Below are 26,583 nucleotides of genomic sequence, written 5' to 3' on the forward strand. Positions count from 1 at the left end.
TTGGCCAAGAAGTTAAAAACCAGTGTTGGGATGATTCAGCGTATTAAACAGAGACATGGTCTAAAGACCTATGAAAAGCAAAAAAGTGACCAAACAAACACCTGAGCAGCAATATCGCGCTAAAACACGAGAATCCAGTACATTCTCATGGATGACGAAACATACATCAAAGAAGATTCCAGAAAGCTGCCGGGACCTCAATTTTTTACCAAATCGATTGGAGAGAGTGTACCATTTGCGGATACGACTATTTCGTTGGAAAAATTCGGCCAAAAAGTGCTCGTTTGGCAAGCCATTTGCACGTGTGGCATGCGATCGTCAACCTTTTTCACAAAAGGGACTATAAATGCTCAAATTTATGAGGAAGAATGCTTGAAAAAGAGATTGATTCTACCATTCCATGAGCACCAGGTTCTTCCTCTATACCAAGGCGCCTAGAAGTATATCCTGTGGTGGGCCATCTTGCTAAAACCACCGTTCAGCCATTTTGGAAGTCTACTGTGTTTTGTTTGTAAACAAAACACAATACGCTAGTGCCGAAGCTCGCTAGTGATCAGTCTGTCTCTTTCACGCTACAAACAAATAATTCCCCTGCTGCTTTCTTCCGTACTGTTTTCATATACCGCTCCCCTAACCAACTTAGTGACGAAACGGCCTCACCTAGTACCATAGACCCGTCTTGCTCTATACTGGCCAGATTTGGCATCGGCACATTATGCCAAATACACTCGGAAAAAAACATCATATTCGTCGAAAAAGATCTCAACCCACCTGACTGTCTCCAGCTGTGGACAATCGAACGTTACTGGGCAATTGTCAAGGCCAAGTTCAAGAAGGAAGGTACAGTGTCTAAAAATATGTCAGAGTTCAAGAAGAATTGATCTGCAGCGTCCAGCAAGTGCACAAAGACTACTGTGAAGAATCACGTTTTTATGAAATAAAGTTAACGTTCTTAGGGTTTCCAGGAGCTAAATAAATACACCAAGTTTTTTTTGCGCGGGGGATACGTACCTCGTAAAAAAAACCGCGTTAATTCGAAAATCCGCGTTAAAAAACATGTCACCTAATGATAGATATCGCATGGGACTATCCTTACGTAGAACGGAAGTGAAAAGTTGAGTGTTGCTCGCTTCCGAAAACCTGCAAATTTTGTTTTTTCCTGCAATTTCGTTGGTTACTGGTAGCTATAGTTCGGTTTCCCTCACGAATGAGGTCATCTGCTGTTGCTAGAAGATCCCCTCGTGATTTGTACACTCTACTGCCGATGCACGTGCAGTACCGCTGTTGGACTGTCCAAAGCTAAGTAGACAGGGAAATCCATTCACGAATCGCTGCCCGTTACCCAACACCTAAAATCCACGTGAGAATCGTGAAAAAGTGGCATTAATTTCCTTCATAAGCGCTAAGCTCCATTACAAACACTAATTACAGTAATGCGCGTTGACGGCGGAATGGTGTCGACATCTGAATACGATATTAGTTTGTATGAGGCCAACTATTCTCTATCATATTAGTCGGCTCTGAGGCAGTTTTAAATTGCTAAAATTTGTATGAAATTTTTTACTTGGCGTTATTTACCTACGGGAAGTACGTTGTTCTGACCCTAATTTAAACTATTTTGTATGAATTTTCAGATATTCTCAATAAAACTTACCATTATAATATAAAATTATCTTTAGTCACAACTTTTATATGATATTTTTTAATTTGATTCGGGAAAAATAATTTTCATTCGTAAGGAAGTATTTTAAAAGTGTGTTCATTTCTTCTGCAAACCCATATTGTCATGCCTACTTCCCCATTTCGTAATACCAAGCTCAATGCCGTCAACGGGGATATTCTCTGAGGGAACATAAGAGAAAAGTGTGAGCTGAAGGGGAGATGTGATAATGCACTGAACTTTTTTTTTTCTTTTTTTAATTGGAAAATCCGCGTAAAAAACTGCGTTAATTGGAAAATCCGCGTAAAAAAACTGCGTTAATTTGAAAATCCGCGTAAAAAAAATCTCGTAAAAAACCGCGCAAAAAAAAACCTAGGTGTACACAACTGGTTTCGTTGGTGGTTGAATAAAGAACTGACTTTATTCTTGATTGTCACTGACATTACGTTACGAACGGAGTCCAGCTCCGACCAAGGCGCCTAGAAGTATATCCTAAGGCGGGCCAACTTGATAAATCCACCCTTCAGCCATATTGGAAGTCTACTGTGTTTTATTTGTAAACAAAACACAATACGCTAGTGCCGAAGCTCACTCGTGATCAGCCTGTCTCTTTCACGTTACAGGCAAATAATGTTTTTATTTTTTTTTTCTTTATTATGTTTCCCCTCGAGCTGTGAACGCTAGTGAATATTTCACTTGAAGTACATCTGGCATTGCAATCAACATAACTATACGAGCAAATGATTATAGGTCGCTTCTAGCTATCAGTGTTTGGCTTTGTGTGTGTTGATTGTTTTCGTTGCGCGAAATTTAGAACTTGTTCATTTCATGTACATGTGAATAGCACACTTTCGATACTTTTAGTTGCCATTCGTATTTGCTCTCGTGTGCATCGGCTATGTTCAGAAGTAACAAGCTCCTAGCTTTGTTGAGGGTTTGACCGATAGTCGAGAAACGATGTTTAATAAAAGGTCATTCTCGCGATGTTTCATTTTTATCGCTGCAAGGTTGTGCATCTGTTAGACGCGTGTTTGATGCTTGTTGAATGGCGATGCACGGAAGATGCCTCTCGTTCAATACTCAGTGAGTGCGTGCATTGATATAAAGAAAAATTGCGACATATGACCAATTATGCGGCTCGCACACCGGAGCAATAAGCAACTAGCAATTGTTAACATGCAATAAGCAATACTATCGCCAATGGATTTTTCCATTTAATTTTTGTTGATCTCGCACACCGACGCAAAACGATATCGCTGTCGCCTTTACAGAGCAACACATGTCACTAGCAACACGGCGTGTCGGTTGTAGAGCAACTTATCGCCTATACTTTAACAAGTTTCGTACATTAAGCCGATTGTTTGCATGTCAGGGGTTTTTATTGCTCTGGTATGCGAAGAACAACAAAATATGTTGCCTGTTGTATATTGCGTATCGCAGTTTGCTAGTTGCTTATTGCTGCGGTGTGCGAGCCGCCTTAGTGTATTGTTCTCGCAAAGGCAAGAATGAATCGTTGCCTCTCGAAATGAATCTACAAAACCACGCAAGCCATTAAAGGCCATTTAACGAAGCCATTAAACGTTAAAGTTGCTCAAATTTACATTATAGACCCATTAAACGCAAAAATAAAAATAGTATTGATATCAACACAATTTTATTTTATTGATTTTCATGACGTGAAACGCTATGCCTCAGGAATAACATTACGATTGAAAAAAGCCATTTTTGATTTTGATTTTTGATTTTGTCCACGTGGACATTCCTCCGGTTTTGAGGAAAAAATCAAGAAATTCTATTTTTTCGCTTAAATTTAATTTCAAGTTTGTTTCTATTTTCTATTCCATATGTTTATTGATAAAAAAATTATAGCCTTACCAATGGTAACGATTTGTTTTGAAATCTTCGATTTTCTTCAACATTTTTCGGGAGCTCATTATTTTCTTCCGAATTCCATTTACGTTATCTCCATATCCATTTTGAAATACCGATCGTGAGCTTATTCTCGAGTATTTTTATTAAAGCTGGCTGGCTGTTTGAGTTTTCATAAAATCAGACAATGAATCAAGCACTTTGTTTGAAAACAGAATTTTCTCGTCTAAACATCAATGACTTTCGCTTTTACAGGTTCGGTAGTGCCTGATGGCTATAATAAACCTAGTAAAAACAAAACATCTGCAGTATCATCGTAGTCGATGATTCCGTTGACCTACAACCCTTAATTGTTAAATCATGCTATATATTGTCCTGAGAAATTCGTGCCGATTCTAAGGAAAAAACCAAAAGCATATTTTTGTAGGCATACATCTTTTCGGTCATAGATGCACCGTTTTTTTCCTGAATATTTCAGCATCCTTCATGCAACTTGAGAATTCCATCCTCTCTGAACTTATGCTTTGCAGTAAGTTGAAGTTCTTACAAGAATCTTAACAGTTAATAATCTGAAGATGCAATATCTGGTGACTAAGGCGGGTGGAGTTTTAGAAGTGCCCTAGAAGCGTTCTGGATCGTTGATTTTCATACGTTCAGTTGCTAGCGGTACCTGTTGGAATTCATCGAAACTAGTTGCTTGGCAGAAGCTCATGATATAGATTTTCTTCCAGTCCTACCAGACCCAGCCATAACTTTCTTCAAGCGAAAACCTGCTTCGGGGTTCCATTCACTTGCTAAGATTTTTTTTAACTCAACATTCTTGTAAATGATTTGCCCTTTACAATTTCGCTACAAATATGTTTTTTCGTCGCGTTTATGAAAAGAATCGCAGATTGAAACGTGATGTTTCGTTTCTGTGATTTCGGCGATTTTCGACATCTGTAGTGAATCTACTAATTCATGTGCATGAAAGATTAATCTTTTCTTTTGATTAATCAGCAGTAGCAGCATGAACTTTCCAGACAACTCAGAAGAAGCGTATTACAAAAATTACCAGACATCAATGAAGAACAACATTATTGCAAATATAGATCTCCAGAGATACGGCCCGTACACTCATGGAAGAATTTGTTTTTCGTTTCAATATTCAGAAATCCTTGGGAGTTCTCGAAAACAAACCAAACAGTTTTGTCATCAAGAGCAAAAGCTCAATTCAACCCGCACTTAAGTCGTGATTTTTAATACTACAAAAAATCCAACATTCTTTGTGTTATTGGGTGTCTTCATCCTGGCGGATTTAATGGCCCTTTATTACCGATTGGAATAAATTTGATCCTAGTTCATGTGCGTTACCTTCAGAATATACATTTCAGGAAAGAGGTTCAATCATATGAAAAAATATGAATGTTTGACCGAGCAGCACTCTCAGGCAGTTCAGTATTTTTATTGATGAATACTGAGTACTCAGGGTGGGCGTGAAGTTCAAAAAATCGTGTAAATACAAAACAGATCTCATTCAAGTTTGACTTCTAACTTGAATAGTAATAGTAATCGTTCATGACCCAATCTCTCCCCCAATTAAAAAAATATCGTGATCACCCCTTAAAAATATAGAAGTCCTAAACGAACCACCTGTCAATTCCTGCTCCTTGGCCGGCACCAAGGCGCTTGTATAAATGTATAACAGGTGAAGCAACATCATCACTTCAATGAGAAGGGAATTACGGTTTGTGGAGCGGGAGTTGTTTGTTTTGTTATTGCTAGGATACGTCATTTTTGCATTTTCACATGCAAGAGTAGCGGATGAACTGGATGAGAATGAAATTCTACAAAATCATCCCGTCTTTTTTACATAAATTCGCGAAAGCCGAACAAAGTAGGCATCGTTCGAATAAGCGTCGCAGCAGTTTGTAGAGAGCCGCCGGCAGCGTTCTGATGCTGTTTGTAAACAATACCGACAGCAATTCCAATATGGCTGAAAGTGCATTTCATATGATTGTTTCACCTGGTATATATAGAGGCGCCTTGGTCATCTTGGAAGTCTACTGTGTTTTGTTTGTAAACAAAACACAATACGCTTGTGCCCAAGCTTGCTCGTGATCAGTCTGTCTCTTTCACGCTTCAAGGAAATAATTCCCCTTCTGCTTTCTTCCGTACTGTTTTCATATACCGCTCCCCTAACCAACTTAGTGACGAAACGGCCTCACCTAGTACCATAGATCCATCTTGGTCGGCACTGTATCCCATCATCACGTTTGTCCTGGCACCACTGGATATGAATATGTACTAAAATGTCTCAGCTAAAAATCTGGGACAAAAGATAAACAAAAACAAATAACATTGAAAGGTAGCCGAATGTCGAACAAGATGTTGCGGGTTAAACGAATAATGTTAATTTTAGGCAGAAATAAGCACAGCAAAACTCATTGGGTAAACAAGACAATTCTAAATTGTTCATTTTCTTATTATGGTCTTTTTTCTCAGTCACAAGCCCAGAAGAAACAATTTTCCAAAGATCGGGCGCTAGAAAATTTCGATGACTTCTACGGTCAGGTTTTCGGAAACCGATGGAAAAGCATCCGGGTGGCTTTGTTGACCGAACACAAGTACATGGGACTGGTCAATCAGTTTGGAGATTCCGAAGAAACCGTGGCTTTTCTAGAGGCAGAGGGAGCTATTAATTTGCGGGATATTTATAATGCAAAGAAGAGTTACCTGGCAGAGAATGCCGAGCACATGTCTTCGGGAAATAAAGTATTCAAAATAGATCAAAGGGTAGAAGCGTTTGCGGAAAGCCAGCGAGCGCAGGAAGTTGAGCGATTGTATAAAGACGATGAAGCGGCAGCATTACATAAGCGGATGGATAATGAGAAAATGTCCGATGAAAGTGTTGTAGACTTCAAGAAGTCGTTAAGTCGAACGCTTCAAGAGAACACGGAAATGGATTACCAACGTTTGATAGATCCTAACATAGGAACATCTGCTCTGCATGAGTTTATACCTGCGACAAGTTTGAAGGGCATGGAGGATTACGTGCCGGAATCTGACCATTACAAATATTACAGCAATCAGGCAGATTTTCCTCTGTCGATAGAAATGGAGCAAAGCTTTGATTTTCCTGAGAACTTGAACGTTTACACTTACGAGAAGGGGAATGTTTCCACTTTTAGACCACCTCGCAAGTGCTCGACAGGTGTATTATCACATTTTCTATTCGATGGCGCTTCAATTCTTCCTGCGTTAGCTCTGGATGTTCAGCCGGGAGATCGTGTCCTGGATGCCTGTGCAGCTCCTGGCGGAAAGTCTCTCCTGCTTCTGCAGACCCTCCGCCCCGGAACGCTAGTGTGCAATGATCTTCAGGAAAGTCGCGTGAACCGCATAAAACGGTTAATGAATGGTTATTTCTACGACTTTGGCGAGAATTGGAAAAAGAGACGATGTTTTATAACACAAGCAGATGCTCGCCATTTGCAGGAATATGAGATGTATGATAGAATCCTGGTGGACGTTCCGTGTACCACAGATAGGCACTCGGTTACGGAGAACGATAACAACATTTTCAAGACTAGCAGAGTTAAGGAGCGTCTACGGAAGCCGGAGGAACAAGCCGCTATTTTGGCAAACTGTTTGAAACTGTTGAGACCCGGCGGAACTTTAGTTTATTCGACTTGCAGTCTCAGCCCTGTGCAGAATGATGGTGTTGTACATATGGCACTAAGCTCCGTTTTCAGCGATACCGGGATGACCGTGACTGTAAAGTGAGTAAATTCCGATATAGTGGTTCTTAGAGTTCCATGAAAAAAGGTAGTTTTGTTCTTTATTGCAGAATATTAGACCCGTATTTTTTTATTTTTTCGTCAGGGTGATCATTTCCATTTTAGGGTGGTCCGAAAAATCAACTTTTCCTACTTTTTCCCAAAAATGACTTTCTTTAAAAGTGCTTTTGAACCATTGAACCAATTTAGACGATTGACATATCAAATTAAAGCCAATGGGCCAGCCTTTTATTAATATTGGACTTGCAAAAAGGATGGATTTCATTATCGTAATTACTGATTGTGACCGTTTTTTATTGTTTTCATGGCTTTAGACTAGAGGGCGCTATATTTATTTTATATTTTTCTTGAATGTTTTACATAACATATCTCGATATCGGAGATGCCATTCTTTTCGTTTTTGAGATATGATTTTTCAAAATTAATCGTTGGTCCGAAAAATAATTATTTATCCAAAAATCACGTTTTTTCGAAAATTCATAACTTTTGAATTACAGCGGTTGTCCGCTAACTGGGTGGAAGGCACAGCACAGTTAACGAATTCGGCTCGTTAAGATGAAGGTGGAAGGAAGCCATTGTAGCAGTATGAGTAAAACCACGTGTATATATGGGGTAATATTGTTTGTGAGAGAAGAGCAAAGCACACGTAAATAGATCAATTCACTTATCAGACTGTGTGGCGCTTCACTGACACGAGTCTTAGAATCCATTTGAAAAAAACAGGAAGTGGGTTATATCTATGGTATAACCGCAAGGGTGACGTAGGACTATCGTTGATTTAGAGATCATTTGTTTGAAGTTGAATCTAAATCCATCCTGAATGAATGAATAAATAAATATTTGGGTGACTTCAAAAACGAGAGTGTTACGTTGGAGACTCAAGGTTTTATGCATCCAATATTGGATACAAAAAACCTTGTTCTGAAGAATAATCTTCAGAAGCTTTCCTGCTAACTGCACTTGATTAACAAATCACAAAACCAAATGTATGTGGTCGCAGTATTATATGGATAGAAAACATTAAAATAAACTCGCTTGAATGTAATTTTCAATTCCAAGGGGAACTGGCAGATTATTTTTCAGCAACGATCATTTTTTTCCAGGTTTCCTCTCGATAACCAGCAAACGAAAAGAGTTGCGCGCGTGTATGTGTGTGTGTGGCGGCTGCTTCTATGTCTTCCCGAGGAACCGTATTTCGATGCTGATACTCTCTTCGTCACGAGAGTATCAGCATCGGCTTTTCTGCGCTCCCTCACAGTTAAAACAAACTGATTGCATTTCAGGTCAGGTCAGGCCAGGTAATGAATCCCTCGATCCCTCGCCGTTCAGCTCGTTCAGTAACGATGTTGTCTTGTCGATGTCCTCAGGCGTCGTGCACAAATTACGTAACGCTAAAAATCCGAATTTTGAACCACCTCTCCCCCCCCCTTTCGTAACGCAATTTCCTATCTCTAATAAACAGAAAGTAACGCAACATCTACCCCCTCCCCCCTTATCGCGTTACGTAATTTGTGCACGACGCCTCACGAAAAATGAATCGGTTTCACCACCAGAATATCATTTCAGTATGTTTTTGTGCGTGATTGAATCGAGAGAAGGTGTGGTTTACGATGGCAATTTGGAAGGCAAACTAGAGGAGAATGAACTCTCTGAGTATGAAAATTTCGGCGACTGAGCAATAATCGATTGAAAATTATATAATTTTCGCGATACGAAACATTTTCCGTTTTTCATGTTATGCATCCAATATTGGATACGAAAATATCCTACTGATGGGAAAGAATAATCTTCAGAAGCTTTCCAGCTAATTACACTTGATTGAAAAATTACGAAATCAAACCCCTCTCCCTCTCCTTGGATTCGATGGGCCAGCTGAATGTCCTTGGGCATGATGTGACGCGTTTTGCGTGGATTGCACACAAATTTGTATCTTCGAATAAGCCTCCTGCAGCGTCATAACCGCGGAACTTTGGAAGCGCAAGTCGGTTTTGAAGTCCTGAGCAATTCCACGATCCAAAAGCTGCAAAGGTAGCTTGCGGATCAGCAATTCGGTCGACTTCCGATAGCGATGAATTTCACGCAAAGTTCCCGGTCGATAGCGATGTGGCTTCTTCACCTATCCTGCGGCTGGTGCGCTTATCCGAGCTGCTTTCGTGTGCCTTACCACTGAAAGACTAACCTGCTATCTGCTTGGTCCCAAACAAACGAGTCGTCACGGTGCGAGAGTAGAGTAAGAAATGAACGAAAGCAAAGGAAGCGTCATTTTATAAACCATAAAAGTATAGAATCTAAACCCCACCCTTATTATATTCGTTGCTTACCCTGAGAGAGAAACGAATAACATCGAAGTAAGTATACAGTAATGTATTTGAATCCGGACACTTTGCGTTACATTTAATACCATACCGCAGCCACAACATTTTCTGCATGTTGAATTAATGCGATTGATAAGTAACTATCAAGAAACTATCAGTAACTATATTAGCAACTATTAATCGCATAAATTCAACATGAAAAAAATGTTATGGCTGTGGTATGACATTGAATGTAATGCAAAGTGTCCGGATTCAAAAGCATTACTGTAAAAAAGAGTTAACTCGACTGAAATTTTTTCGGTTCGGCCTGCAAAAACGAAATTAAGAGCCCCCGCCGACTGCAGACTGACTTGTCGACCGATAGTTCGGTCGGCTTCTTAATCAGTACGGAGAGGTATGCATGTGCGCACATTACACCGATTCCGTTGGGTCGGTGTTTGCACCAGTAGCCGATCCGACCAAACTGTCGGCTGAAGGAAGGTCTGTAGTGTGCGGGGGCTCTAATTGAAGTGTACAGCATAATGCATAGACGTTAGTATGAGCTTCCCCATCTCACATTCCAATAAGATTAATGGGTTTCCAAGTGGGCGCACTACATACGGATACGAATGATTTCAATAACCTGTTTTCGAAGCTATCATTAAGCTATTGAAACAATTTTTCGACTCAATAAATAGCAATCATATAACTCTTGGACATTTTATCTTTTGTATGAAATGATTATCATACTGTTCCGTTGATCCGAAGCAGAATGAATCACGCTTAAAGAAGGAATGGATTTTTTCTTGGAATTTAGTCAGCAGAAATAATGCCCTTTCCCAACAATTAAAAACGACAAACGGTAAACAGTTTCATCAAAGTGATTTCTTCGATATGGGGATATATTCACTACAACATGTCATATATTTCATATTCTTCATTATCAAATCCATATCCATGGCACCTACCGGTAACGAATTATTATCGAAACCACGATTTTCGCTAAATGCTCCTTTCAGTTCGGCCTGTAAAAAACTTTTCTGAACTCTAATCCATCAAATTTGGAGCCCTGAAAAGAGCTGTTGATTATATGCTAAGCTAATATAGCACGCTCTCCTCGGATACGATGGGCCAGCTGGATGTCCTTGGGCATGATGTGACGCGTTTTGCATGGATAGCACACAAATTGGTATCTTCGAATAAGCCTCCTGCAGCGTCATAACCGCGGAACTTTGGAAGCGCAAGTCGGTTTTGAAGTCCTGAGCAATTCCACGAACCAAATGCTGCAAAGGTAGCTTGCGGATCAGCAATTCGGTCGACTTCTGATAGCGACGAATTTCATGCGAAGTTCCCGGTCGATAGCGATGTGGCTTCTTCACGCTTCCTGCGGCTGATGCGCTTATCCGAGCTGCTTTCGTGGTGCCTTACCACCGAAAGACTAACGAGCTGTCTGCTTAGTCCCGATGAAACGAGTCCTCACGGTGCGAGAGTAGAGTAAGAAATGAACGATATATTTTTTTTTTGGCAGACTTATCTCACTTCTTAACTAGGCGAACCTAGCCAGAATTTTCACCTGCCCCCGGGCTTCTGAATGCCAAAGGGGGACTAGGCTCTGCGGAATGCACGTATCTGCATGCTCGTGCTGTTTTAGTCCTGACCGAGGAATTGTCGGACAATCGCGCAGGTGCTAAGGATGACCGACTTTTGGATGCCGGCCAATTCCTTCTCGATGTTCAACACCTTTAGCGCTTCCAGAAGTGTCTTCGGGATAATTCCAGTTCCAGAGAGAACGACTGGAACAATTCTTGAGACCTCCCTTAGCCCCCACAGTTCCTTGAGCTCCACGGCCAATGGTCGGTACTTGCAGATTTTGCGACCGTGGGTCTCCTCCAGATTCTGGTTCAGTGGAATAGCGACATCGATGATGGTGACTTTGCGGTCGCTCTTGTCGTAAACCATTATATCTGGGCGGTTGTGGTGGATCGAGAGGTCGGTCAGAACAGTGCGATCCCAGTACAGCTTGAAACGGTCATTTTCCAGGACAGGTGCAGGCAGGTACCGGTAGTTTGGTACGTTGTCTTCCAGTAGAGCACATTGGAGCGCCAGTTGTCGATGAACAATACGGGCCACGTTGTTGTGGCGCTCGGTGTAGGCTGCGTTGGCCAAAACGGGACAGCCTCCCATAATGTGCTCTATGTTTTCACCTGGTTGATGGCACATCCGGCAAATGTCATCAACGTCTTGATGCCAGACGTACCGCCTGCAGTTTCTCGTCGGCATTATCCTGTCCTGGATGGCTATCATGTCGGCTTCTACTACTGAAGAGAGTTCACCACGCGTTAGCCACAGATTAGATGCGGCCTTGTCGACGTGTGGCCGGTCCAGTTGATGGGGGTGGGCACCATGCACTGCCTTCTGCTTCCAAGCTGCAATCTTCTCCTCCACTGTCTGCAGATTGCAGTTGAGTTGGTACTCCGCTTGCGCCAAGTGCAGAGCGCTGTATCCTCTGTCGGCGGCGCAGACAGCCCGGTATAGCGCGTTTTGGTTGGCGCGTTCTGCGAAGTACTCGCGCAGTTGTCGTACCTGGGCAACACACAGTGCAGAAATGTCGACGATTCCAAGTCCCCCTTCTTTGCGTGGTAGTGAAACTCTCTCCAGTGCCGATTGAGGATGGTGCATTCCGGCCTCTTTGAATGCTTTCCTCATCCTCCTCTCAAGGTCCTCTAGGTTAGTTTTGCTCCATTTGACTACACCAAAACTGAAGGTCAGCAGGGGAACCGCGAATGTGTTGATCGCGCGTACCTTGTTCCCCGCGTTGAGGAAAGTCCTCAGGACACAGTTCACTCGACTCAAGAACTTGTCTCGCAGCTCCGTCTTGATGTCGGAGTGGCGAATCCCGGTGAGCTGTCGGAATCCAAGATATTTATAGGATTCGCCACGAACCATGTCTCTTATAAACTCGCCGTCATAGACCTCGTAGCCTCCGGATTCGGTAAGTTGTCCTTTCAGCAGGTGGACACAGCGACACTTGTCGAGGCCGAACTCCATACAGATGTCCCTGCTTATGTCTTCGACAACCCGGATAGCTACACCTAGACGCTGACGTGAATCAGCGTAGACCTTGAGATCGTCCATGTAAAAGGTATGGGTCACTTCTTCGTGGGCGCCGTCGCCATACCTTATTTTATAGCCATGACCGTTTCTATTGAGCGTCCTACTGAGGGGGTTCAGTGCCAGACAAAACCAAAGCGGGCTGAAAGAGTCGCCTTGGAATATCCCCCTCTTTATCTGCAGCGTTCTAGACTGCAACACATTTTCCCCATCACTGAGGTGCAGAGACGTACTCCACTGCCTCATCGCATGCTGCAGGAACCTAACGACGACGGGATCAATTTTGTAGAGCTCCAATACCCGGACGAGAAACGAGTGAGGTATGGAGTCATAAGCCTTCCTGTAATCGATGTAGGCCATACTTAGGTTCCGCTGGTTATATACCGCCTGGCCGACTATGGCTGCATCGATGATGGCCTGGTCTTTGCAGCCATGCGTATTTTTCCTGCATCCTTTCTGCTCTTCTGCGATGATGTGATGCTGTTCGCAGTGAGCAGAAACTTTGGCGGTAATTATGCTGCTCAGTATTTTGTACAGACTCGATAGGCACGTTATCGGTCTGTACTTTGATGGGTTCAATGTGTTGCTGTCTTTCGGGAGGAGGTAGGTGACGCCACGGGTGGCGAATTCAGGAAGGTTGTGTGGGTCACGTAGCACCTTGTTGAAGCACTCAGCTGTCTTTGGATGTGCGACGGTCAGCTTCTTGTGCCAAAAGTTCTGGACACCATCGGGGCCCGGTGCTGCCCAGTTCCTCAGGTACCGCGAGGCTTCGCGGACATCGTTCTCTCCGACGATGATAGCTGGCATCTCTCCAATTTCACCACAACTCTCCTCCTCCCGTCTTAACCACATTTGCCCGTCGCGATGTTCTACTGGGGTCTCCCAAATACCAGCCCAGAAGTTCGTCACATCGCTAATATCTGGCAAACCTTCGCGGTAGTCGGGCTTCTCGTCGCTAATGTGGTCGTAGAACGCTTTTTCGTTATCTCTGAACATCCGATTTTGTTCCTGGCGCTTTGCAGAGTCAGAGGAACGTTTCAGCCGTTTAGTTAGGACGCTCAATTGCTGTACCAGTGTGTCGAGTTTTTCCGTCAGCTGGTGAGCTCCCAGCTGGCGAAGTTCAGTAGGCCGCACGATCACAGCAACTTGGCGACATAATTTCGCCGATCTGCTGCCTCTTTTGTACGCCATCAGTCTTCCAATTGCGGCGCGCTTGTTTAGGATCCGTTGCTCCAATCTCCTTCGCCATGGAGGCTCACGCCTTTCACGGAGATGTTGGAGCAGTCCGCCTCTTGGCCTAATACGGTATCCTAAACTTTTGGCGGTCGCCACAGCAGCACAGTAAACTTTCAGTTGCAGCTCCTCCATGTTCTCAGCATCAACCAAGTGCAGCGGAAGAACGTGCTCGTTCATGAGCTTTACTGCACTTGTCAGCCTGCGGGAATGCTGCAACTTCGGGATCCTGGGGCGCGACAAAGGGTCCGTGTCGCGGAACTGTGAGATCGCCTCGTCGTAATGGAAGACCAGATCGCGTAGTAGTTGTTGATCTGGCTGTGGGTCTTCCGGCTCAGGGGGTTGTTGTACTGTGGCCTCCACTGGTGCTGATTCGCGTGCCCCACTCGCGAGTGAATTGCTCAGCCGTACTGAACTTCGTCTCGACACATCGCTTGCTCTGCTTGTTCTGGAGCTTAGTTCTCTCTGCACCTGCTGCTTGATCTCGTCGACTTGCGTTTGGGAGAGCATATTGTTGCGTACAATCGCTCTACGCCTCGCGTTCATCGCGTTTTGGTCAAGCCTCCCGACGAACTCTGGATACGCTTCCTCGAACATTGCGAGTATTCGAGGGCGACCGCTCATGTCCGTCTCCAAAGCAGTGCAGATGTAATAGGCGCGGATCACGAATTCATTCATTTCATGTGTCCACATGATCCGTCGCCTAGTAGTACCCACAAGTGTGGACGACTGTCGTCTGACAGTCGCAACACGCCTCGTAGGCGCAGCGTTTCGTTGGTGATGTCGATGGCTGCTGTTTCCGTGTGGCGGTAGCTCTTCGGGTTGAACCCGGCTGGTGGCCCGCTCTTGCACATCGCCCTCCAGCCGCTGGCCGCTCGCTCTTACGCCCGTTCCAGGACCAGCTCCAGTTCGGGGACCCTCCTCGGGCGATCGCATTCTGAGTATTCTTCGTGAACGTAGCTCCATTTTCTGGGTGTATCTCCTTTGCCCGGGAGACAGCGGGTTGGCAAGGCCTCCATGACCCGGGAGGCCTTCCCCGGGAGAGATATAGCGCTCTGACTCGCTCGCACCCCCTCACTTAGCCACTTTCGACACCCGTTCTCGGAGCCAAGACCAGGTGTGTGTTTCCAGTTCACGCCCGATCTAAAAATGTCGTCATATGATCTTCGTGGAGGCGTGAGATAGGAACATTTGAGACCAACAGGTAGGCTCCTACCCTAGTGTTGATCCCCATTTGAGAACCCATATTTTTTTTTTTTTTTTTTTTTTTTTTTCATTATATATTTAATTTTATTAATTTAATTTTTGATTTACAATTAGTTTACAATATAAGAGATTCCACATGGTGATTCAATCTTTAGTCCAGCTGTTACTGATATAATTAATTTATATAAAATCAAATTTTTCCTAGATGGTTGTTGTACCATTTTGTCAGTTGTTACTGAACTATTTTGGTTTGATTTAAACTTACTTAACCTACTATATACACACTTAAACTACTATATACACAAATTTACAACATTTAGGGATAAAGGTCCCTGATTTTTTGCCATTCCGACTGTCGGGTTCTGGCCATGTGCCGTTGTTCGAACTGCTCGATTCTAGTTCCTATTGAGTCGAAGCAAGCTAGCCGGTGGACGTCAGTGGTTCTCGTGTGCCACGGAAGATTGAGTATTAGTTTCAGGAAGCGGTTCTGAACTACCTGAAGCTTATTCAGGTGAGACCTTGCGCATCCACTCCAGACCGGAGAGCTGTACTCTAGCATCGGCGACACCACTTGTTTGAATACTGCCAGTTTGTTCTCAGTACATGTTTTAGCCCGCCTGGCGATGATCGGGTAGAGGTTACGAAGCATGGTGATGGCTTTGTTAACGCGATCATTTACGTGCGAACGGAAGATGAGTTTGCTATCTAGGATCACACCAAGGTAGCGAACCTCGGATGACCACTCTATCTCGCTGTTCAGTACTTTCACTCTCGATGTAGGCTTAAGTCGCTTCGTGTTACGGTGTGGGAAAATAATCGCTTGGGTTTTAGCCGCGTTTACCCGAATCTTCCAGGTGTTGAGATATTCAACGTAAGCGTTCAGCCCGATTTGGAGCTTAGCTACGAGGGCATTGATGATACGTCCGTTGTAGTGAATTGCCGAATCATCGGCAAACAGCGACAGTTTGCCTCCACCGGGTAGAGGAGGAATGTCCGAAGTGTACAGGTTATACAGTAACGGACCCAGTATACTCCCCTGTGGGACACCAGCTGCGACCGGGTACGGCTCCGAGAGGGCACCAGCAATGTATACTTTGGATGTTCTACCATGAAGATATTTCTGGATGGTTTTCACCAGGTAAACTGGGAAGTTGAAACTCTGAAGCTTAAATATCAGTCCGTCATGCCAGACATTATCGAATGCCTTCTCGATGTCCATCAGGGCCATGATGGTGGTTTTGGAGAGTTCCTTCGATCGCTTGACCAAGTTGGTTACCCTCTGAAGTTGGTGCACTGTGGAGTGACCTCGACGAAACCCGAATTGCTCTTCGAGCAGGATGTTGTTTTCCTCTGTGTGTCGGAGAAGTCTTGTGTACAATATTCTCTCAAACAGTTTGCTGATGGAAGAGAGTAGGCTGATCGGGCGGTAGCTTGACGGGCTCGTAGGATCCTTACCTGGCTTCAGGATCGGCACAACCTTGGACGTCTTCCAGGTAGGTGGAAAATACCCGAGTTCCAGACAACGGTTGAAGGTGCTTGCCAGCAGAGCGTATGACTTGGGTCCGAGGTTTTTCAACACAATGTTGAAGTGGCCGTCGAATCCGGGGGCTTTCATATTGCGGGAGTATTTGATGGCTTGATTTATCTCATACGCTGTGACTCGTTGATCCTCCACAAGCTCGATCGGTACACCGTCAAGCCGATGAACGCATTGTGCAACCGATACCTCCATCGGACTAACAATGCTCCGACCCAGATCGTGTGCAGCCCTAAACTGCTGCGCTATGGCATTTGCCTTTTCAGTAGATGTAAGGTAGATTTTATTATTCATTTTAAGAGGAGGCACTGGTTTCGGTTTATTTTTCAACACTTTAGCCATACGCCAGAAGGGCCTAGAATATTTAGGCAAACTTCCGAGTTCGTTGTTAAATCGTATGTTTCTAAGTTTTTGTACTCTAGCAGCAATAATTTTGTTCAAATGTTTGTATAGCACTTTCCTAGTTGGATTTCCGGTTCTCTGATATTGACGCCTGACACAATTTCTGAGAGACACTATTCTTCTAGTTTCTGGATCCAGGGGTGTAAACTTATTCGTCACCATAGTCGAAGGGATGAACCGATTTACCGCGTCGCCGATGTCGTCCGACAGTGCTTGCAGCATCCGATCGATGTGCTCTTCCGCATCCAAACGGGCATTTTCGTCAATACGTTCCTCAACATACCGCTGGAGTTGGGACCAATTCGCACGATGATAATTTCTCCTATGATGTTGCTGTCGTTGATCGATGTTTTGTTCTAGCTCGAAGACTACCGGCAGGTGGTCAGATGACAGATCGGTGATCACAACTGGCTTGGAACAGCCATTAGGGATGTTGGTAAGGCAGATGTCGAGTGTGGAGCCAACTCCGGCCGGTGAATAGAAGGTTGGAGTGTCCGGATGGAGGACCACATAGTGTCCCGCTTGTAGGTCATCGGCAAGCACCGCACCGTTTTTGTTACCACGGATGTTTCCCCACGTTGTGTGACGGGCGTTTATGTCACCGGTGATTATGAATTTCCCGCTTCGACGAGTCAACCGCTGGATGTCGTTCTTGAAACTGACAGAGCTACCATCTGAGTTCTTACACTGGATTGGACAATATACAGCAATGGCAGTGATGGGCCCATCAGCAGTTTGGAACTCTACGCCAACGGCTTCGATGATCGACAGACGGAAGTCGGGTAGCGTTTTAAATTTGAGTCCTTTCCGGATAGCGATGGCAACGCCACCTTTCGCCGCCCCAACTCGATCGAGTCGATAGACGGCATGATGTGATAGGCTAAAGTTGATTGTAGGCTTGAGGTGAGTTTCCGTTAGAAACGCGATGTCTATTCGGTTCGTTTGTAGAAATTCATTGATTTCCAGCTTCTTCGCCGCCAGAGAGCGGGCATTCCAATTAAGCAGTTGGAGAGTGAATGTTAAGATTTGTGAAAAACTGCATCATCTGCATCATCATCTTTTTTAACTCAACAATGATAGTCGCCAGCTGGGTGATGTTTTGCGTGAGGGCATCCATTGGAGGATGTGACGAACAGCAATTCTGGTTTTCTTCCGGAGGCCCCTGGCTAATGCCGACGGACGGCTGATTTGGCCTGAACCCAGGAAGGAGATCAGATGGAGGGTGTGGGTTGCGTATCTTCTGTTGACTCGGTAGTGGTAACGGAGCGAGGTTAGGCACTGGTCTCGATCGAAGAGGAGGCAGTTCGGGAAAGTCGTTCATATCGATGTTTACTTGTTTCGGCTTCTTGCGCTGGCCTGGTTGGGAAATGAACGATAGCAAGGGAAGTGTCGTTTTATAAAACATAAAAGAATCGAATGTAAACCCCACCCTCTTTATTGTATAAGCTTACTGTATACTCACGAATATAATAAGGGTGGGATTTAGATTCTATACTTTTATGGTTTATAAAATGACGCTTCCTTTGCTTTCGTTCATTTCTTACTCTACTCTCGCACCGTGAGGACTCGAGCTCGTTAGTCTTTCGCAGACAGCTCGTTAGTCATTCGGTGGTAAGGCACACGAAGTCAGCTCGGATAAGCGCACCAGTAGCAGGAAGCGTGAAGAAGCCACATCGCTATCGACCGGGAACTTCGCATGAAATTCGTCGCTATCAGATATCGACCGAATTGCTGATCCGCAAGCTACCTTTGCAGCATTTGGTTCGTGGAATTGCTCAAGACTTCAAAACCGACTTGCGCTTCCAAAGTTCCGCGGTTATGACGCTGCAGGAGGCTTATTCGAAGATACCAATTTGTGTGCTATCCATGCAAAACGCGTCACATCATGCCCAAGGACATCCAGCTGGCCCATCGTATCCGAGGAGAGCGTGCTATATTAGCTTAGCATATAATCAACGGCCCTTTTCAGGGCTCCAAATTTGATGGATTAGAGTACAGAAAAGTTTTTTACAGGCCGAACTGAAAGGAGCATTTAGCGAAAATCGTGGTTTCGATAATAAGTCGTTACCGATAGGTGCCATGGATATGGATTTCTTAATGAAGAATATGAAATACATGACATGATGTAGTGAATATATCCGAAGAAATCACTTTGGTGAAACTGCATTATAAAATTATTTGTGTACGAATGCCGCAATCGATAGTCGACTCTAATTTGCGCTGGGTAATTTCCTCGGAGGACTCGATTCCTCCTTTGAGCATTAATAATCTCTTTCTGGCAAAACGATGTGGTATGAATCACATTATTTGAATGATAGAATGAAGAAGTTTTCTGCCAATTTCCTTCAACCTCCAAACGTATCTTTCTCCCGTTTGTCGTTTTCGCGTTCGCTAATCCGTTCTCACAACACCCATTTCTAGTTTGAGAAATTGTTAAGTAAACATTGTTTGTCAGTGCGCAGAGCGGGAATTCCTAAAGATTCATTGCACCTCTAATAAATTGCCGAAAGACGTGGTCTTACGTTGATCGCACTTGATTGAAAAAATCCAAAACGAAATGTATTTGGTCGAAGCATTATATGAGTAGAAAGAAAATAATCGCTCGAAAATGACTTGATTTTCGCGATGTGAAACATTTTCCGTTTTTCATGTTATGCATCCAATATTGGATACGAAAATTTCCACTGATGGGGAAAACAATATTCAGAAGCTTTCCTGTTAATTGCGATTGATTGAAAAATAACAAAACCAAATGTATTTGGTTGCAGTGTTATATGGATAGAAAACATTAAAATAAACTATTTCGCATGAATGTATTTTTCAATTCCCAGGGGAACTGGCAGATTATTTTTCAGCAACGATGATAGCAACGAGAATTCCGCGCGTGTATGTGTGTGGCGGCTGCTCCGATGTTTCAAGCGGAACCGTGGCATCACTCTCCTCCTGATGGATTCCCTTTTGGCCTTAGGTGCACAAACAGGCTCTTGGTGACACCGTTCATCAGCGCTTTCATGATAAACGAAATTAGCTTCACAACAACAGCGACAACATGCTCCAATCGCTGTTCAATCATAACTGAGTGGGTTTACGAGCGGCGCTCGCTTATATACCGATTTTTGATTTCAATAGCCTGTTTTGAAAGCAATTTTAAGACTATTGAAACAAGTTTTTGGATGAAAAAGTAACAAGTATATGACGCGTAGACATTTTATCTTTCAAATGAAGTGTTTATCATACCATTTCGTTCAGTTGTTTAAGAGCTATTAACGCTCAAAATCTCGGTCTCCAGCGTAACGCTTTCGTTCTCGAAACTTTGGTTTTACACCCCGGTATAGAAATGAAAGACGTAGTCCTACGTCAAAATAAGGATTCAACACTGAAGTAAAATGTAAGAACGATGTGTTCCGATGAATTTTCCGAATTGCAAATATAATGAAGTAAATATGAAGTAAGATTCTGATTATACGCGAGCGTAACATGAATAAATTTATAACACATGCGATTAGGGGCTTTTTTGGTATGTCCCTGAAGAGAAGAGAGGAATATTGCGTCGCAAATTCATCCCCTCCACCCTTTGTGATTTCCTGTCAGCGAGCATAGAGGACCAGCAGCGAGAAGCAGGGCAGTATTTTTCCATCCGTCAAAGAGTGTGCAACAAATAGAGCTAAGAGAGAAGCAAAACCGGCAGATGCAAGATACAAACCAAACGTGTTCAAACGTGTTTTTCCTCCATAATATGTAAGTAATCGATTCAGAATCCGGTCGCAACGTGAAATAAAGAACATCGGATGTTTTTATGCTGTAAACCTGTCGCATAGTGTTATTCTTTGTGCTCAAGCTGATTCTCAAGAGTGTTTCCGCTGAGAAATTTGCAAGTTATAGCGTCCAAGGCTCGTTTCTCCCAGTGAAACGGTGCACCATCCAACCAGAGCCTCCGCTCTCGAACTATCGAATAAACACAAGTTCTTCCGCACAGTAACTCGATGTTGATAATTCCTTAATATTTTCCTTCGTTAGTCGTATTGTTTTCACATTTCACGTTGGAGAGCCTTAACCCTTCTTTTCGTTGGCCGAGGCATTTTGATTGTTCACTATTTTTGTAAGTATGCTTACAAAGTAAGTAGGCAGTCGTGGCAGTGTTTCGAGCTCTGCAATACAATTTTCTTAACCAATGTTAATGTTGCTCAAACTTACATTATAGACCCATTGAACGTAAAAATAATAATTGTATCGATATCAACACAAATTTATTTTATTGATTTTCATGACATGAAACGCTATGACTCAGGAATAACATTTTATTGAGTGGTTTTTATAGCTGTTTCGATGGTGTTGTCTGGCATCAGTGTACGATGCTTTCACCAATACAAACAAAACCATTGCGGAAAATTGAAAATTTAACTTTCAGAGCATTCGTTCGAGTTTTCCGACGCTTTTCACTATACAGTGCGACGGGAGATGAAAATTTAATACCTTTTTTATCCCATTTGTTTATTCCAGGCTCATTAGCATATTAGCTGTAACAGAGCCGAATTTGAATCGTGTACATGTCACATGGTCACATCATATCTATAATTAGCACATTACACAGTTGCCATTTTTTTCGGCGTAAGATAATTCCTTCTATACCATTGCTTATGGTACATTTACCCAGTAGCCATTTAGGCGTAAGAGTATTCTTTCTGTTCTTCCATTATCCAGTTAGACCACCAGACAGCGGAGACAGTTGATATGATCATTGTTGAGTTATTAATAGAATAGCAGCCCGATGTGTCTTGCAGAGCAGAGCAGTTGTATGGATGAATCGATCTTATTTCGGCCGTGGATCGATCTTCTCCATCGCTGATGATCGATGCGTGGACGTAATTATTCTGTAACAACACAAAGATTGTCAATGAGGGCCCTGAGTTTTGAACTAACGATCGATCGCTTACTAAGCGAACGCGCAACCATTGTGGCTACGGAGACCCCCAAGTTTAATACGTTGTGAGTAATCGATTAGAGTTTGGTTGATATTACTTGATGGGAAGTGTGCGAAAACGATCATTTTCTTCACACTGTTTCGCAAAATTATTGATTTTCAGATAAGGGTAAGGTATAAACAAGCGACTTATATAAAATAACAGCGTAGTTCTACGTCAACAATGCGGTCGTATCTTGGACACAACCTCCTATAACTTTTTTGATAAATACCATCAATCTAGTCATTTTCTATCGCACTAATTATTGATTCAGTCTACAAGGAGAAATTAACAAACATATATATCAAGCAGCACCATAATTCGTAAGCCGAATAGCGACTACATTTACTCGTTAAAAATGCACGTGTTGCAATAATCCTCAGCTTTTGAGAAAAAATATAAAAAAATATAGCGCCCTCTAGTCGAAAGTCAAGAAAACGATGAAAAACCACTACAATCAATAATTAAAAAATGAAATCCATTTTTTCTGCAGGTTCAATATTTTTTTTATGAAAGGCTAGCTTATTGAATTCAATTAGATATATCGATCATCTAAATCGGTTCAGTAGTTCAAAAGCTATGAATTTAAAAAAAAGTCATTTTTGGGAAAAAGTGAAAAAAAAGACGGGCGGGTAATGTCGGGGACATTACCGGAGAGACGTAGGACTACACCAAGGGGTATCCATTATTCGAAGATCATGGAGCACAGAATGACCAACTTTTCATGCACAAAATTACAGAAAAAATCAAAGAATAAAATAAAACTCAGCACACTCAACAAACACTCAAACGTTTAGATGCAAATACGAAAAAATCAAAATTTGTCGTGCAAATGTTGTAGAGACCGTTTAAACTGTTTAAAAACTCCAGCATTCTATTAAATCGAGCGCGATTAGCCACTCCTTCACCCGGCGCGACGCTTCTAACGCTTTTTAAACACTTCGATAGGGTCTCCTGCTCCACATCCCATTGAAACTCCTGTCTCTCACTCTTGCGGTATCGCACCGCATACATCCCCGGCAAATGCAGCGATATCTCTTATATTGAAAATCAATTTCAAGATAGCGTCTTTCCTTCTTGGCGTCCGATGATAGAATTCTTTCTTCCAATTTTTCATCAATTTGACCTTTATGTGAGCTGAAATGTGCTCCCATGGCCGAGTGGTTAGCGACCCACGTTATCATGCCGGGGGTTAGGGTTCGATTCCCGTTCTGGCCGGGAGATTTTTCGTCAAAGAAATTTCGTCCTACTTGCACTGTAGTCACGCGTATTCTGGAACTTGCCACTCCAGAATACATTCAGGGCGTGTCGGCATAGAAATCTGAACTAAGTAGTACTAATAAAAATGACGCAAGTAATACTCACGTTGAGAAGGCAAAAGTTCCACTGGGAACGTTAATGCCATCCAAGAAGAAGAAGATGAGCTGAAAACTCGTCATTTGTAGCATAAAAATAATTGCTGAGGATACGTCCTATCAATGGGTGTATTTGGAACCAAAATCCATTCATTAACTGAGGAGGTATTAGCGTTCAAAAACTGAACACTTTTTCACACCGAAGTATTGAAATGGGACCCTATATTGAACGATTAGACGTAGTCCTACGTCAAAATATTTTTCGAATCACCCTAAAATGAAAATGGGCACACAAAAAAAAATACGGGTCTAATGTTTTGCAATAAAGAATAAAATTACCACTATTGACGAAAATCTGAGAACCACTTTATCGGTTTGGCATGGCATGGCTGAATATGAATAATCAATGTTTTGTATTTTACAGAGAGTTGAATTCAGTTATGCAACCATTCTCAGACGTTTACAAATTTGCTCATCCCAACACGTTGAAGTACGGACAACTGGTGCTTCCATTTCTGCCTGCGAATTTCGGACCCATGTATTTTTGCAAACTGGTGCGAAATATACAATAATTTTTGTAAACTTCATTAATGCTTAAGAATAAGAAAATAAGAAATAGTTTACTCGGAAATAGAGTTCGATCAAGTCTTCAGTTTTTTCTTCTTGGGTTTGGCAGCAATCGGAGCAGGCGCCTTAAAAACGGTGCTGGAAAAGCAAAGCGAACGTTATTTCTATCGAATTGCAATCCCGAATTCAAGGTGCAGAGAATACTTACTGGCACGTGGTACAAATGGGACTGAACTTGCAGAATATCGACAGGCACACGGAGCACACGTATCCGATATCAATCAGCTCTCGATGACAGAAGCAGGCTGCTCGATAGTCCACCTTCACCGGCGGTGGCAGAACAAGCTTGCAACGTATCTGAGGATCCGGCAGGAAGACCCACTATAAACAAAAAAAGCCATTAAGAACAAATCGGATATCAAATCGAGTCTCTTGCACTCGAACGTTACCAGCAAGTACTGCAGAAATCCATCCAGCTGTGGTAACTTTAGATACTGTCCACCAGTGATGTCACACCCTTGCTGGAGCAAACTCAGTGCTTTATCCAACGCACACACATCCAACGTAACGTTCTGCTTCTGGGCGGTAAAAAACACATTCATGTAGGTCATATATTGGGAGGCGCACTCATTGCTCCCCGTAACCACCAGTATGCGTGAGTTTAGCTTCACTCCCGCCGGTTTGTTGCGGTTTATTCTCGCGATGTAGCACAGTGCCATGGCCATACTGCCAGCTAGGAGGGACTCAGTAGGGGCCATCAACCGGGGCGCTTCTTCGATCACTTTTGCCAATTTCTGCTTGATGGTTTTCTCCACCAGTGTGAACGCTTCGTATTGTCCATCGACCTGCCGGATGTCCAGTGGTTTACCAGGTGTAGGGTACAAAAATTCTCTGGAAAAAAATAGCAAAACAAGTTACCGGCTGAAACACTAGCATTTTGAAGAAAGAATCCAGATTACGTTGCATGATGATGACAAGCCAGAACCGCTAATTTGTTTTGTGCCTTTTGCATCAGGTGCGCATTGGCGAAGGCAACTATCGAATCGAGGCATTGGGTGAGATGGTGGGGATTTTTCCGGATAATGAGCTGGGAAGGATTCGTGTCCAAGACGATCACCAGTAAGCTGGCGTCCTTATTTTCTGTAATTCAAAGAGGAGAATGAAAATAAAGCCGGTAATGCTAAATCGAAAAACATTACCATCCATCACGATTTGTTTATTTGCAGTTTGGTTGATATAAACGTCAAAACATCGTTTTAATCAAGATATTCGAATTGGAAGGTTGGAAGAATATTCATAATCAAAACCAGTATAGGTACACTTTGGGTCATGCGAATACAGGGATGCCAAGTTTGACGACATACATTCATTTTGAAGACATTTGACCTACTGTGAAGGCATTTGATATTGCAGACATTTTGAAGACATTATGAAATATGTGAAGACATTTCAGTATGATGGCGTATGTAGGTTTTTGAGGGATATTTATTCTATGAAATTCAAACTGTTGGCCGAAAATATCATCAAAAGAAGTAGGGGTTGATTTATACAATTTCTATACTATCCAAAAAGTCGCAGTGCTTGCGCTCATCTCGATTTAATTGTCATCAGTGGCGGTATGAACTTCCCGGGCCACCTCATAGAAGAGTATTTCAAAAATTCCTTCATTTCATTGAAGAAGATCATCGCTGCTAGAAACCCTCCTCCAGAGATAAAGCCAATGTACCGGCCCGTGAAGAAATAAAATGGTTTATACATATAGAGTTGAAGCTGGAACGGAACTCGCACCTAATAACACATATTCAAATATTTTGAATACTGCAAAACCAACAGGCTGTGGTGGTATTTTCAACCCGGTGGAATGAATGATCCTCTCAAAGTAAATAAATCGATCGCTCTCAGGTTATGTGCGTTACTTTTGGAATACAGATTTCAATGAAAAAAATCAACGATATGAAAGAATTATGGATGTCCAACCGGTACTCCTTACAGAGTATCAACTCCTACTGAGTCGGTCGAATCCACAGTAATTTACATTGAATGCGACATTTTGCTAATTGGATAGACCTGTATTGCGACATGTTTAATTGGACATTCTAACATCTAATTGGACATTATTGTAAACTTCGAGTTCGGTGCCCAAATTATAGCCCCACATTGAATGTCGCCACCAGACGTTGACACTGTACCACTCTCATCCCCAATGTCCGATTACAGGTCAGAATCACCTCCAATGCGACGCTGAGTGGTGCCTCAGCATGTCGCATTAAATGTATACAAAAGGAAGTTTTTACATTTTATGCGATTTCAAATATACACGATACATACTTTGATTGATATTATATGCGATTATGATTTATTCGGATTTCTTGTAAGACTTGGCACGTGCAAAATTATACGATTTAATGTTTGCTGGGTAGTGGCGACGAGGATAAACAAGAAACGATCAGCAACCATTTGGAAGAAGCAGTGGCAGTTTGGTGACCAGTTCTATCCGGGAAAATAAACACGGTAAAAGTTTACAAAGAATTGTGAGCCAAACAAATTTTTGGTAAGGTATTGTGCGACCATTGTTCAGTGGTGACAAATGCTTTTGTAAACCAATGCACCAT

The 26,583-nt window shown here is 42.8% G+C and overlaps 2 protein-coding genes across 3 annotated transcripts; one reads left to right on the top strand and one right to left on the bottom strand.

Annotated features, from left to right (window-relative positions):
* The first annotated feature begins 5,823 nt into the window (after positions 1 to 5,823).
* LOC129778593 (5-methylcytosine rRNA methyltransferase NSUN4) lies at positions 5,824 to 24,049 on the top strand. The gene is made up of 3 exons (XM_055785583.1): positions 5,824 to 5,959; positions 6,014 to 7,287; positions 23,829 to 24,049. Exons 1-3 carry the CDS (start codon positions 5,885 to 5,887, stop codon positions 23,974 to 23,976), a joined length of 1,497 nt encoding a protein of 498 aa, XP_055641558.1. The 5' UTR covers positions 5,824 to 5,884; the 3' UTR covers positions 23,977 to 24,049.
* Positions 21,941 to 25,267, bottom strand: LOC129778594 (general transcription factor IIH subunit 3). Of its 2 annotated transcripts, XM_055785585.1 has the most exons (6): positions 25,171 to 25,267; positions 24,931 to 25,111; positions 24,421 to 24,862; positions 24,180 to 24,352; positions 24,029 to 24,109; positions 21,941 to 21,959 (listed from the first exon to the last, which is right to left on the bottom strand). In XM_055785585.1, the coding sequence occupies exons 1-5, from the start codon at positions 25,175 to 25,177 to the stop codon at positions 24,046 to 24,048; spliced, it is 867 nt and encodes a 288-aa protein (XP_055641560.1). In that variant the 5' UTR covers positions 25,178 to 25,267; the 3' UTR covers positions 21,941 to 21,959; positions 24,029 to 24,045. The 2 variants fall into 2 exon arrangements, with proteins under 2 accessions (XP_055641560.1, XP_055641559.1); XM_055785584.1 differs by lacking the exon at positions 21,941 to 21,959 and having other exon boundaries at positions 23,960 to 24,109.
* Between the last annotated feature and the right edge of the window lie 1,316 nt (positions 25,268 to 26,583).

Source organism: Toxorhynchites rutilus, chromosome 3 (assembly GCF_029784135.1).
Source record: "Toxorhynchites rutilus septentrionalis strain SRP chromosome 3, ASM2978413v1, whole genome shotgun sequence".
NCBI lineage: Eukaryota > Metazoa > Arthropoda > Insecta > Diptera > Culicidae > Toxorhynchites > Toxorhynchites rutilus.

What these genes read in the sequence shown, in the direction of transcription:
- LOC129778593 (XM_055785583.1), top strand. Translation starts at nt 5,885, where the DNA reads ATGTCGAACAAGATGTTGCGGGTTAAACGAATAATGTTAATTTTAGGC. An exon ending in AGCACAGCAAAACTCATTGG is followed by an intron (nt 5,960 to 6,013) that starts GTAAACAAGACA and finishes CTTTTTTCTCAG; the next exon opens with TCACAAGCCCAGAAGAAACA. An exon ending in GGGATGACCGTGACTGTAAA is followed by an intron (nt 7,288 to 23,828) that starts GTGAGTAAATTC and finishes TGTATTTTACAG; the next exon opens with AGAGTTGAATTCAGTTATGC.
- LOC129778594 (XM_055785585.1), bottom strand. An exon ending in GCTTGTCATCATCATGCAAC is followed by an intron (nt 24,863 to 24,930) that starts GTAATCTGGATT and finishes ATTTTTTTCCAG; the next exon opens with AGAATTTTTGTACCCTACAC. An exon ending in CCCATTTGTACCACGTGCCA is followed by an intron (nt 24,110 to 24,179) that starts GTAAGTATTCTC and finishes TTGCTTTTCCAG; the next exon opens with CACCGTTTTTAAGGCGCCTG.